We start from the raw sequence: 14,907 nt of genomic DNA, 5'->3' as shown, positions 1-14,907 counted from the left end.
CTAGTTTTTAGGGACAAGGTACCCAGGTGCTGAGGTGTCAGCGAATCTGATTAAGCTTCATGTTGAAGCTCGAGCGGAGAGCAGCTGGCTTTCAAATTCCCTGGAGCCTGATCCTTATTCTAATCTTGTCAACATCTATCTTTAAAGAAACACATCCATAATATGTGGGAAGAGGTTCATCCACACCAGCAGGACTTCTGATAAAGGAAGTAAGTAAGCACCCCCCAGTGTGTCCATATCATCACCAGACCTAAACTGCTTGTTTTACTGACAGTGTCTAATACCTTCAGCTGACACATCTTTACATAACATAATAGGATCAGACCTGCCTGTTTCCTTCTGGGATGTGTATTAAAAGTAAGTGCTTGATACTGCACAGTTTTGCTACTTATCTCAGTAATAGCTTATCTGAAAGACTTATGAAGAGATAATTAAAAAACATTCTCATAGTACCATCCAAAAAGGATCCCTAAGTGTCCTAACTAATTACGGAAACATCAGAGCCAGAATTCTATCACTTCAACAGTAGAGAGCACATAAAATAGTATGAATAGCTTGCTTCCTAGGACTTTATTTGAGAATTAACAGGGCAGATTTTAACTACTTTTTATAACAGCATAACCCTCCCTCTATATAGTGCCTTGCAAATGAGATACAGTCTTTGCAGCTTTGAGGCTTGCCAGTTAGTTCGTGAGGACAGCAAGCTGTGTCCCTGGGGAACCCATTTATTCTTTCATAGGCTAATAAATGTAAATATATATGCAAGTGCCTCTTAAAGGCTTGAGGGTTTTTTTACATTGATCATTTCCTCAAAGTGGCTCAGAATAAAATGGCCAACTTGAAGTTGAACTTGCTTCTAGGATTGTTGGCAGTCTTTCTGCATATGCTGGTTATTCAAGGTGAAGAAGGTACATGTAGATTGTTAGGAAAATTTGACTTACATGGCTATGTGGAATCTGAGAACCATACGCTGATTATTGGAGGAATGTTTCCCATTCACTTCAGGACTATACCTGAAAAAGAACAAACTACTTCAGAGCCAGTGTCATCAAAATGTGAAGGGTAAGACATTTCCCCTCATATACAGCTAGCAGCTTGGAGGATAAATGAGTTGTGTGTGTGCCAGTGCAAGTGTTTTATTACTGGACAATAATGGTAGCGTGTGTAAGATGTGCAAACAGCATCTTCCACCTAAGAGAAGCTAAAGGGCAGCTCTTAGTGGTTTGACCAAGGAAGAGCTCTTTTAGGCTCACCTGGCAGAAATGCTGTCTACTGACAGCCTTATTTGGGTACAAGAGACAGATGAAGCAAGTCCACCCATTTATATGGGAGATTTTGCTCAATATTATGGGTGAAGCTGACTCCGGTGTCTAGTCGCCAATATACAGTCAGTAGAATGCATGTCTTGAAAACTGAATTGTGTAGTGTCATTCATTCATTCATTCGTACCAGTTGGAGGTGCTCAACATCTGGCCAGAGGGTACTGAGGATGCTCAATAGTGCCCAGACCCAGCAAAGCACTTAAACAGATGCCTAACTTTATGCACATGGCTAATCCCAATGATTTCAGTGGGAATATAAATGAGTTTTAAGTTAAGCAGCTGCTTAAATGCAGTGCTGGATTAGGGTCAAGGTGCTCATACACCACAGGAATGGTTGCAGCATGAAAAACTTGATGGACTAGAATAAGGGTAGAATCAGTTAGCACTTCGCAGGATTGTGCCCTAGCCAATAAATGACAAAAGTGTAATTTATTCTCTAATGTCCCATCATTTAAAATACAGAGTAAAATCACACCTGTTTGTGTTGACCAGTAACCTGAAATAGTATCTAAGTTGTGGGGCTACTGAAATGTCACAAATTTTACTGATACATCTTTGAGCTGTACTGGAAAGGCTATTCTCAGCCTACTTAAAGGTGTAAAACTCAGTTTAAGCCAGGGCTATTTGGCACATTCAGCGAACTGTATGGTAATCTGTACTGTGAAATGCCTAAGGGACTCTACCAAGACCACTGCAGTGAGTGTATGAACAAAGGTAATTACATACTATGTATAACCATATTTTATTCTGTAGGTCTTACAAGCCAATGAAGTTGATTCTGAAAGGAGACAAAAATGGCATAGAACACTTTGCTATTACTAATATCATGGGCCCAATGCACACAGGCATTACTTTAGTATCTATTGCTGTCAATGGGGATTGCAGATGCTCAGCATCCCTTTTCAGGATCAGACCCATGTTGCATCCTATTTGAAAATAGAACAAGGACCCAATCCTCTTCCCACTGACTTCAGTGAATGCTGGTTGGAGGCTATATAGACCCTTGTTTCATGCACAGAACTTCCATTGAAGCCAATGGGAGTTTTGCACAAAAACTGACAATAGAATATGGGTCAGAAAAAAGAATCTTTGTAGCCTCAAGCCTGAAAAATGCCAGTAACACTTTGTTACACTAATTTTATCACATTGTCTCCATAAACAATATGTAATTTTATACCTGTTAAAGTTTGCTAACAAGTAATTACCTGCCACTATGATTACTTTGTTGCAAAATGTTTTCTGTTATTCTGTAATGGTAAATAAAGAATCCTAATCCTCAGAAATGCTGAGTGCCAGCAATTCCCAAATAATGAATTGTGAGTTGTGTGTGGTTAGCACCCCTCAGGATTTTGTCCCCAGTAAATATCATTGTAAAGTATTTGTTAAAGCTTCTGGCATTGATGAGTAGAAAATAGCAGCAGTATTGCTGGAAATAATGTATTGTATTGAATGAAATTGAATGTATTGTAAAACAATTGTGCTCCCAGCCCGCAGAATGTCAAACGGAACAGCAGTTATGCTTTCTTCTTCTCTGTAGTAACTGCAACATAGATTGGGATAGCAGCAGATACATTTATGTTTCCTTACAACTTTCTATTGCTGCTTTGGAGCAACAAGAAGCATCTCATATGGAAATAGGATTGGTACATGACAGTTGTTTGTTCTGAGAAGGAAAACAAATCTAAATTGTCCAGCTGCAAGGAAAGCTGGGTGAATAATTTATAGCGTATAGTTTACATGATGAATCTCACCCCTTTTTCAGTGTGAATTGTCTGTGAACAGCTTGCAGTTTTTCTCAAGTGTATTTAAATTGTTCACCATGAATAGGGTCTATAGATTGCATCTGAGCATTTCATTAAAACTTAGAATTTGAGCTGAAATTTGAGCTGAGTTGGTTAGTTTGGATTGAGCCCAGAGGGTACACGTTTGTGTTATGTTTTTATTCCTTAACGGGAAGTAGCTCTTTGAATCTAATTACTGATATAAAAACTTTCAGTATCAGAATTCACTTTCCATTAATACTAATTCTCTAGTTTGCACGGGTTTTGGAGATGTTTCCCCCTGTTTCAATCAACAAGGGTTTGCATTAAAAAATGGTTTGAACCAAAATGCCCAAATATGAACAGCTCTGAAAAGTTTGCAGATCTTTGTGAATTTTCCAACCAATGTGGCTTGAGTTTGCAAGGAAAGCTAAAACTAAGCAGATTTCATATTTCACAATGACAGCTTCTCATCAGTCTAATTATAACCTGGTTAGAAAGGCTGAGAGAAAATTCAAAGAATCTGACTAATCTGCTGAGGGGACCTTATCCTTAGAACCCTGAAAATCCATGGATATCCGCTTTATATCCACTTTATATCTGCGGACCATTTTTGTGGATCGAATGTGGATACAAATTTTGTACCCGCGCAGGGCTCTACTTATCTTTTAAAGTATCTTTTATCTTTTAAAGTATCTTTTATCTTTTAAAGTGCAGAGGGCCTTCTACTGTCATTGGGGTCAAACAGGAGTTGAAGGCACTCAGCTCCTGGCAGGATCAGCCCTCATTCTCTGGAAAGGCACTGCATATTTATGACAAGTCAATAAAAATCCATGGGCCATATTCTCTGGTCTGGCTATGCCATACTTGACACAAGACTGGGAGTGGGACAAAGGCGACTTTAAAGCATCTTTCAGGTCCTCAGAGCCTGGGGCTGAGCTGCACTGGCTTGGTCCCTTGCTGCAAGTTAGATCAGCTGGAGCTCTAATTTTTGCCATTTGCCAGTGGCCCACCAATAGCCATTCTGGCAGCTGTAGATTGCTGAGGTGTAAGGAAGCTGCCGCCAGACCCACACTATATTCCCCAGGGCACATCTCTGCACCACCTGTCTAGAAATGGGAATGTCATAGGAACTGTTAAGCAAAAGGAATTCTTCTTTAGAGAATTTAGCCACACCGATAATACTAAGCAATTTACTTAGCAACGCGTTGGGAAGAGTTCAACAAGCAGGTTTAAAGTACAATTATTACAGCAGTTTCTTAAATATATTTCACTCATCAAGATATACTAAACCAGTTTAAACTAATCACCAAAAACAGTTCTCTGTATCTTGGGGGAAACAACTCCATATATGGTGGGGAGAGGAGAGTGAGGGGGAAGTGATCTCAACAAATAAGGAAGAACACGTATACCATGATTATGTCGACCTCTGGCTGGCTACATAGCCTTCTGAAATATAAGCTCTCATGCTACTATTGCTAATGAAGATCAGTAGCTGTCTGTGTTTTGAAGTAACAGGTTCTGGTTTCTATTCCGACATCTTGCACTTTTCCTACCAATAATCAGAATCCAATGGCACACGCTGGCTTCAATGGGCTTTGATCAGGTCCATCGTAATCCTAGCCACATGAATCTCCATGGTTGTGTACCCAGTTGAAGCCTCAGAGAAATAATTGGGCATTTTCCCCCACTAGAAGCTATGGCCAATGGTCTCCCTTTGGAAAATACATCAATCAAAGCAGAAGTGGTAGCATAGGTGGGAAGCAAATATTTAAAATATTTTCTGATAGTGATTTGTTGCATTAATGTAATTTTCCTTCCTTCCTTCCAATACAATACAATACAAAACCATCACCATTGGGCCCCTCAGGATTGTAGTCCAGTCACGGGCCCATCATGGCCATGTCAGCTGGACATGTCACAAATAGCAGATCTGCTGCTGTTACTGCTTCCCACAGTCCAATAAAAGCAGCAGGGTAATGATACAAAAAGTGCGTTTTGTGTGGAAGTGCTTTTGGCAAAGGTATTCATCACTGAAAAATACTTTGTCTCTGCAGATTTAACTTCCGAGGTTTCCGTTGGGCCAAAGCCATGATACATGCCATCCATGAGGTTAACAGTAGGCAAGATATTCTACCAAATATAACATTGGGTTATCACATCTATGATACCTGCTTTACAACATCCAAAACCGTTGAAGGGACTTTGGCATACCTTACTGGACAAAATGAAACAAGCCCCAACTTCAGATGCAGTGCTGGTGCTCCTCTCGTAGCAGTCATTGGAGCTGGTGGATCGACATTGACAATTGCTTCTTCAAGAATCGTAGGGCTATATTATTTCCCTGAGGTAACTGAAGGTTGTATTTGTTTAAAATCTAAATATAATGAGCAATTTACTAATGTTTGAGAGACAAGGTGGGTGAGAGAACCTCTTTTATTGAACCAACTTCTGCTGGTGAAAGAGACAAGCTTTCGAGCTACAGAGAGATCTTCCTCAGGTCTGGGAAACATACTCAGAGTGTCACAGCTAAACATAAAGTGGAGCATAAGTAGTTAACGTTTCCCAGATGTGAAGAAGAGCTCTGTGTAAGCTCAAAAGTTTCTCTCTCACCAATGAAAGTTGGTCCAATAGAAGCTATTACCTCACCCACCTTGTCTCTCATAGAGTTAAGAATCATTCAAGGTGAAGTGGCCAGTCAACACCTTGAATGGTCTCTTACAATATGTGTTAGCTATTTATGATAAACAATCTGTTCCACTTTGTATTTAGCTATAACACTGGGGGTATGTCTACATGGCAGTTAGACATGCAGCTAGCCTGTGCCAGCTGACTCAGGCTCCTGGAGTTCAGGCTAAGGGGCAGTTTAATTGTAGTGTAGATGTTCAGGTTCAGGCTGCAGCCCAAGATGTGGGACCCTCCCACCTTGCAGGGTCCTAGAGTCTATGGAACTCAAAAGCTTGTCTCTCTCACTAATGGAAGTTGGTCCAATAAAAGATATTAACTCCTCCCGCAACACCACCACCACATTGTGCTTCTAATATCATGGGATCAAGATGGCTACAACACTGCAAACAATATATTAATCTTGCAGATGAGTAAACGGAAGCATACAAAGATTATATTATTTGCTCAAAGACACATAGGGAGCAAGTGTCAGAGCTGGGGCTAAATCCAAGAGTCAGAAGTCCCTGTCCCGTTCTCTGACAATTAGCCATGCTCCCTCTCGTTTATTAATACTGTCAGCAGTAACTCCTATTTGCATGTCCTATCACACTGAAGTGCATGCTGAAATCTTGTGAAACTATTGGACCTACTTTGTTTCCACTGGAAGTCAGTGGGATTTTTGACAGGCTCTTCAATGGGAGCAGGACCCCATGGTGCTCAGAAATAACCGGGCTATGGGTTGATTTAAATATCAATTTTAATTCATGTACTTGAATATACAAATGATAAAGGAATAGAATTCTTTCTCTGGGGCCCTTCTAACACTTCCCAGGGCCTGACCCAGTGAAGAGCTGAATGCCTTCAGCAGGCTGCTGAACACATGGGAGCTGAGCAACCTAGCACAAGGTGTGCAATAGTTTGCAAGATTGAGTCCTAGATTTGGATAAGCCATAGTAAAATGCCTTCTGGTTTTCTAATTTCAGGGTGAGGTACTTTATTTTTGACAAACAGTTCCCAAGGGACTTTGATAACTCTTACTATTCTGTCGCACTAATCTTATTATCCAAGTGCTTTATAATAAACAAATAACAGTCAGGCAAATAAAAGCAAATATTGCTGGAAAAAGTAAATACTTGATTTTGTATTTCCATTGGCCCATAGTAGCCGCTGGCCAAATAACGTGGGGTAAAGAATTCCTGTAGTTTGAGACCTGCAACCTCCTGAGTGCTTCCCCTTAGAACTTTGTAGGATCAAGACCTCACTGGGCACAAGCATCATAAGCTAGAAATGGTGACAGGACGCCAAGTTAGTTCTAAAGACGAGCACACATTACAAAAAGGGTCAGTGTGGGCCAGAGCCCAACAATTCACCTGAAGCTGGTGGAACTTCAAAGGTTAGTATCAGAGACTTTTTGATTTTGAACTCCATCCTCAGGCAAAACTCTGACAGGCATTTATGTGAGCTTTGCCTGCCTGCAGGCTCAGAGCCTGAGGGCTAAATACTGGTGTTCTTGCTCAGGAACAACTGCCATTGAAGCAATAAAACTAAAGCCTCAAACTTTGACAGCACTCAGGTTACTTTCCAACATTTTATTGGTGCAAAGTGGCTACAAAAGAGGCTTAACTGCTCACTGGAGGACCACTGCTGTGTAGAGGAATCCTTGGCTAGCTCAGAGCCACCCAGTTGCTCCTACACTGTTTCCTTCCCAGCAGACAGTGCAGGGACCATGGCTGGGCAAGGTGTGACCTAGCTCTGAATGCTGCGGACCCCTTGCCTCCTGATAATTACACTGTCATGGCTAGGCTTCAGTGTTCACACCCAGCTGAATAGGAGCATTCACACTCCTCTCAGAGCTATTGTTTCAAGCTATCTGTATTGCATTGGTTTACACTTGGGTCACCTTTGAAGTTTATCACCACAACCATAAAGGCTTGTTATTTAGTTTTATTTGAAATGAAAATTTAGGTTCTGGAATACAAGTACACAGCAACATAAAAATAATCTCTAATGATGAAGCAGTTTATGAGGCTGTATAGTCACATTATACACTGGGCCCTGGCTATGGTGAACGTTTCCCTATGAATACCAAAGACAGATATATAGAAGAAAGTGAAAAGCAAATCAGCAACTGGGCCAGTAATCCCAGCCTCAATACTTTGTTTTTTTTCTAGGTTGGTTATGCCTCCTCCTGCTCGATCCTTTCTGACAAATACCAGTTCCCTTCCTTTCTGCGCACTATACCGAATGATAACCATCAGTCACTGGCTATGGCAGAACTTGTTCGACATTTTGGTTGGGCATGGATAGGAACAATAGCAGCAGATGATGACTATGGAAAATATGGAATAAAGTATTTTAAACAAAATGTTGAGAAATCTGGAATCTGCATTGCTTTCTCTGAGACCATTCCAAAAATATATTCCAGGGAAAAAATACTAGTAATTGTGGAAGCTATAAAAGAATCCACAGCAAATATCATCGTAGTGTATTCCTCTGATATTGACCTCATTCCCTTAATTGAAGAAATTGCACACAGTAACATTACTGGCAAAATCTGGATTGCAAGTGAGGCCTGGGTTACATCAGCACTCATTGCTAAACCTGAATATTTTTCATTCCTTGGTGGGACCATTGGTTTTGGAGTACGGAGAGGTGACATACCAGGATTAAAAGAATTTCTGCTTGATGTGCATCCAGATACTGATGCTAGTGATGACTTGACTATTGAGTTCTGGCAGACTGTTTTCAATTGCACTTGGCCTAACAGCAGTGTACCTTATAATACAGACTATAGAATAAATGTAACAGGTCGAGAAAGAGGAGTACATCCTGTTTCTGATCAGCGCTGTACTGGAAAGGAGAAACTGGAGGACATTAAAAATACCTACCTGGATGTTTCAGAGCTCAGAATAACGTATAATGTCTATAAAGCTGTGTTCACTGTGGCCCATGCCCTTAACAATTTAGACACCTGTGTAGAAGGAAACGGACCATTTCCAAAAAACTCATGTGCATTTATCTATGATTTTGAGCCCTGGCAGGTAAGCATTGCTTTTATCTACCATAATGTTACTTAATGAATTAAAGAAAGAACTTTAATGCACTGTCTGCTGTTGCATTTAACTTACTTTTAATTTTTAAATGTGTATATATAAAGCAAATAAATTCAATATTAATTTCAGAAAAAATAAATAATACAATAAGTCAGAAGTAAATTTGAAATATGTGCTGAAGTCAAGTGGCGGGTTATGATTTGCAGAATGTGGGCCTGATTCTGATATCACGTACACCTGTGTAGACTAGGTGGAAGGCTAGTATCATTGTTAGGATCTCTACCCTAAGAGTCAGGAGACATGGGTTCAGTTCCTTGCTCTGGCACAGACATCCTGTGTGACCTTGGGCTTGTCTGTGTATTAGTTAATGATAGCACTTTCCTATCTCACAGGGATGTTGTGAGGGGGTCAGATAATATTTGTATTACCATAGGACTTAGCAGCCCCTGTCATGACGAAGACCCCATTGTGCGAGGGGCTGTACAAACAAAACAAAAAGACAGTTGCTCCCCCAAAGAGCTTACAATCACAAGAGAAGATAAATGGATACACACAGACTGATAGGGGAGTACAAGGAAACAATGAGGCAATATTGGTCAGCACGATGTGTGTAAATAAGAGAGTGGAGTTATGCTGGTGTGAGATCAGGATCAGGTCCTTTGAACATAAGGTCATTGGTAGCTGAGAATGTGTTTATTATGTTGGCAGTGCACATTTTGTGAGGTCCTTTCCTTGCATTCAGGTTCTTGGGTTTTGTAAATGATGTGAGAGGTAACTACCCCAGGCCAGAGTCTAATACTCTTACACTGAGTAGCACCTTGCTCCACAAGTAGTCCCACTCCTTTCATTGGGACTAGTTGGGGAGTAAGGTTCCACCCAACGTGAGTAAGGGGGGCAGAATTTGGCACATTGTTATCACTTGAACACACCAGATACAGAAGATATGTTCTAGTTAAGAGGGAAGAAGGCAGATTGTTAGCTAATGTACATTTGTCACAGGCCTATTCAAATTATGGGCCTAGGATAATCTACGCTACATGAGAATCTGTCCCAATATATGCCAGAGGAATTTAAGGAGCCATTATTTTACAAAGAGATTGGTGAATGCTGTAGGTGGAATGAACTTCCATCTGAGGAGGTAAAATCAAGAAATATTAATGGACCTGAGCAAAATGACACAGAAGTTTTACTACAAAGAATTTAATGAGTTATTAATTGAATGAGTTATTCAGTTTGGTAGTGTAATATAGCAGCAAGCAGCCCATCCTTTTGGGGAGACAAGAGGGGATTTTTCACCAGGCATGCTTTCCTTCTTATGGGAGGGGTTACTTGAACCCTTCTCTGGCACAAAATTAGATGTACATATATTTTAAAACTTACCTTAAGTTTTAAAAATCTTTTAGGCAATCCTAGTAATGACAGGTCCATGTACTAGTTCAGATATTACCCAGCTATGTAATGTGTACATAACTCTGTAAATTAATTTGACAGGCACTTTTCTCCCCTAATTTATAGTTAATGTACTATCTGAAGAATGTTAAATTTACAACCTTTGACAATGAGCTAGTAAAAATAGATGACAATGGAGATGTGTATGCACCATATGACATTATAAACTGGCAGTTGAACGAGACAGGAGAAATCTCCTTCGTGAAGATTGGAATCTATAATGTTACAAAAGATGGGCACGAGATGAAGATATATAATAACAACTCCATATTTTGGAACACACCAACATTAAAAGTTAGTGATCTTTGCCTATATTCTTTTTAATGTATCTATGTGACTACTGAGACTGGTGTTATGCAAACTCATTTTCCTTTTCTGTTACTTTGCTCTCTCAATTATCTCACCTCCTACCTGTTTCCCTACTTCTATTTGTCTGTTTATTTAAATTGTTGTGTATAGTCAAAATACTAGATTGTAAGATCTCTGGGGCAGGGACTGTAATTTGTGTTATTTGTATACAGTGTATAGGTACAAATGGGGCCCTTATCGCTAATTAGGGTCAGTAGGCACTGCTGCGATAGAAATACATAATAATAATAATTATTATTTATTATTAATAAAAGACAGTGCAAACTAACCTGTGATTACTTTATGTTGGCTATATCATGCAGTCCTTACTCACTGACTTAATGGGAATGTTGTCTGAATGAGGACTGCAGATTTTGGCCCTCTAGAAAGATTTTTATGAACATTTTTCAGTGTGTTTGTTCAAATGCATACATTATATCTTTATTTATAAATCAACCTTATTTCGAGAAACTAGCCTATCTGGTTGTATATTGGGCTGTAGAGATTTTTGTACAGGATATTATTTTCATTTTAAATACATTTTTATAAAGAAGAAACAGATTGCATTATTTGACCTTTGTGTGATGCTTGCTTTGTACAGTAATGGATAGCTAATTTTTTTTGCATTTGTAATGTTCCAGCAGCACATTAATTATTTAATACACACTGCTGTAGTTTAGTCTGGCTAGCATGTCTGATGAAAAAATAACAAATGGTATATTTTATCTGGAACACAGATCTGAGCTCTTAAGTTTTATGGGTGGAAAAAAGGTGACAAGGCTCTGATGTAGTCAGTAATAAAGGAACTTTTTTGGGAGCCCAGGCTTGCACATTGGGAATGATCCAATTTTACTTACATATTTATATACCTAATGCATTTCTCTGTAGAAGAAATAGATTTGACATTGTATTCTGTACTTTTTAGCCTCCCCATTCTGTGTGTACTGAAACCTGCCAACCTGGTACTAGAAAGGGGATCCGACAAGGGGTGCCTGCATGTTGTTTTGTCTGTATTCCATGTGCGGATGGAGAGATAAGTAATGAAACAGGTATAGCACAAAAACCTTGTATAAAAATTAATAGATATAGACATATCACTGAAATCCTGGTAGCTGTGGTAAAATAAAGGCCTTGATCACTCAAATCTATATCAGATAAAATTAGAATTACTATAGTTTTCTTTCAGATACAGTAGAATTTTTATAACTGGCAAACTCAGGCTTCATAAAACATCTCTCTCTGCATACGGCATTTCTAGAACACCTTCCACCATTGTAGTTAGGTACTTAAACCTAAATACTCCGATTCAGCATGAATATATTTCTGAAAACTCAAATTTTAACAAAACTGAAATTCAGTTTCCCAGCCAGCTCTACTAAAAATCCAGCTAACCCCTCTTAATTCCTAGATTAGAGATCCAGAAGGGACCATTTTGATCATCTAGTCTGACCTCCTACATAAAGTAGGCCATAGGACTTCTGAATTAATTTCTGGTTGAACTAGAGTAATCTTTTAGAAAAAGATCCAGACTGATTTTAAAATTGCCAGTGATGGAGAATCTACCACAACCCTTGGTAATTTGTTCCAATGGCTAATTATCCTCACTGTTAAAAATTGGCACCCTATTTTGAGCCTGAATTTCTCTACCTTCAGCTTCTAGCCATCTGATCTTGTTATACCTTTGTCTGTTAGACGGAAGAGCCCTTAGTTACCAAACTTTTGTTCCCAATATAGGTACTTAGAGTATGATCAACTCATCCTTAATCTTTTCTTTGAGTAGATAAATAGACTGAGCTCCTTGAGTCTTTCACTATTAAGCATGTTTTCCAATCATTTTATCATTGTCATAGCACTTCTCTGAACCGTCTACAATTCTTCAACTATTAGGAACATATCGACATGAAGGAGAATGCTACTTAAATTATGAAGTATGTTTTATACCAGCTATTTTCAATTAATGAAATGTATTGGCTAAATTTTATCCCCAGCAACTATCTCAGTTAAGTGGAGGTGCGATTCCATTAGCAGGTGGAATGCGTCTGCCCAAACTTCTTAGGGGTTAACTTCTGTTGTTCACTGGACTGGAAAAAGCTTTATTTTGTATCTCCCCCCAGGAAAAATACACTTCTGTAGCAACCTTGGTAATGACAGTCTTTTCCAAACAGATACATCTAACAGTCCATGACTAAGTAATTTTAAAATTCTTTATTTTTTTTAACAGAGGCAAGAGAATGTTTTCCATGTCCTGATGATTACTGGTCCAATACACCCAAGAATGAATGTGTGCTAAAGGAGGTGGAATTTCTGGCTTATGATGAAGCTTTAGGGACCACACTGGTAGCTCTCGCTATATTTGGAGCTTGTATTGTTCTTTCTGTGACCATTGTTTATAGGATGTACAGGGACACTGCGCTTGTGAAAGCCAATGACCGAGAATTGAGCTTTCTCATTCAGCTATCTCTTGTCATTATTTTGCTAACTTCCTTCCTCTTTGTTGGTAAGCCAGAAGAATGGTCATGTCAGATCCGCCAAGTGACTCTTGCCCTGGGGTTTTCTCTTTGCTTGTCCTGTATACTGGGAAAGACTATTGTGCTTCTGTTAACATATAGAACAACCAAGCTGAAGGCTACAGAGATGCTTGACCATATAGCCATGCAACCTCTTTATCAAAAACTTCTTGTGCTAATCTCTGTAATAATTGAAGTGTGCATTTGCACTGCCTATCTCGCATGTATACCTCCACATGTGTACAAAAATATGGAGTTCCAAAATGTAAAGATAATTCTTGAGTGTAATGAAGGCTCCATAGAATTTTTATGTACTATGTTTGGGTTTGATGCATTTCTTGCTGTATTATGCTTCATCACTGCATTCATAGCTCGCAAGTTACCAGATAATTTCAATGAAGCTAAATTTATCACTTTTGGGATGCTGGTATTCTTCATAGTCTGGATTTCTTTTGTCCCCGCCTATTTAAGCACAAGAGGGAAATTCAAAGTAGCTGTTGAAATATTTGCAATTTTGGCATCAAGCCTTGGTTTGCTTGGTTGCATATTTGTGCCAAAATGTTACATTATTTTATTGAAGCCAGAAAGGAATACAGAGGAAATAATACGGGGCAAAGCCACCACGAATGACAGGAGTGCTCCACCCACCTCAGCCTCATGTACCAGGGAGGTTAACAACAGTACCATCTCCACAATGGTACTTAAAGAAGACTAGCAGGTTTTTTTTAGTTCTTGCTCTTCAGCATTTACTGTGGTGATGTGCTTTATCTTCCTCAGTACTGACAGAAAACTCCAGTGGATTCTCCTGTATCATTGGATTGCCATTATTTTCTGTGGAAGTTATGGCTTCTGGTTCTCATGGGACAATTGAAAGATGGCACAACCAAATTCACACCATTACATGTACTGAGAAAATAATGCAGGTCATCACTGGGGAGTTGTTATGGTTGGATTTTTGCTTTTTTGCTAAATAAATAGGGGAATATGTGTGGGGTGGGAGAGATGGAATGAGAGAAGTATATGTTCTTGTGGGATATGAAATGCTTGTCTTTAGGGCTGTGTGAAACCTATTGGCTCTGATTATGCATTTCAGCACACTTTACCTATGGGTTTGGTTTACACAGTTTTGGGACACCCAAAATTAATCTTAAATTTTGGTTTCATTTAAAAAATATATCAAAGGGTCAGACAAATCTGTGCAAATGTGTTGATCTATATCAGTGCAATTTAGAAACTATCCAAATTCACTTAGATCCCCTTTCCAAAGTTCATTCCCTGCCCCTAACAGGCTGTGTGGGCTCCTCCCTTTTTTTTAGTTGTCTTTCAGCATCAGAAGCCCAGTGGCCTTCTGTTCCACTGATGTGTTCAAGAGGCTTTCACTTTTCCCTACTCTGGCTTTTTTCCAGACTTGTCGGGTTTGTTTCCCACCTAATTTAATTCTTAGGACAGGAGAAGGGAGATAAACTGATAGGCCGATTCCCTCTACATAACTTTATGTTTCCCAGCAGATCTGTGTCTCAGTTGTCAGAGAATTAAAGGGCTACTAGTGAACTTTTCCAGTCCTGCTGATATCTGCTGGGGACCAGAAATCTAGCCTTCCCACTAAATCCATGATATTTGATACCTTGCTAGGGAAGAGGATGTGGCACTCCCACTGAAAAGTTGTGATAGGGAGCAATCCATGCACCCATAAAAATGTTGCGGTTGGCAGGATGGGTAGGCCTCACTTCAGAAGATCACTAGAGGAAAGCAGAGAAGTAGTGGCCTATTGGAAAGAAGAGAATCCTAGCCTGAAACACAG

The 14,907-nt window shown here is 39.5% G+C and overlaps 1 protein-coding gene across 1 annotated transcript; it reads left to right on the top strand.

Annotated features, from left to right (window-relative positions):
* The first annotated feature begins 829 nt into the window (after nucleotides 1–829).
* LOC137149613 (vomeronasal type-2 receptor 1-like) lies at nucleotides 830–13,821 on the top strand. Its single transcript, XM_067543176.1, has 6 exons — nucleotides 830–1,062; nucleotides 5,140–5,431; nucleotides 7,921–8,790; nucleotides 10,318–10,545; nucleotides 11,525–11,648; nucleotides 12,821–13,821. The coding sequence occupies exons 1-6, from the start codon at nucleotides 830–832 to the stop codon at nucleotides 13,819–13,821; spliced, it is 2,748 nt and encodes a 915-aa protein (XP_067399277.1).
* The last annotated feature ends 1,086 nt before the right edge of the window (nucleotides 13,822–14,907 follow it).

Source organism: Emydura macquarii, unplaced genomic scaffold (assembly GCF_026122565.2).
Source record: "Emydura macquarii macquarii isolate MOO-44397 ecotype Brisbane River unplaced genomic scaffold, CSIRO-AGI_Emac_v2 contig_18, whole genome shotgun sequence".
NCBI lineage: Eukaryota > Metazoa > Chordata > Testudines > Chelidae > Emydura > Emydura macquarii.
The sequence above is the reverse complement of the archived record's forward strand: the minus strand, read 5'-3'. Positions and strand labels throughout refer to the sequence as shown.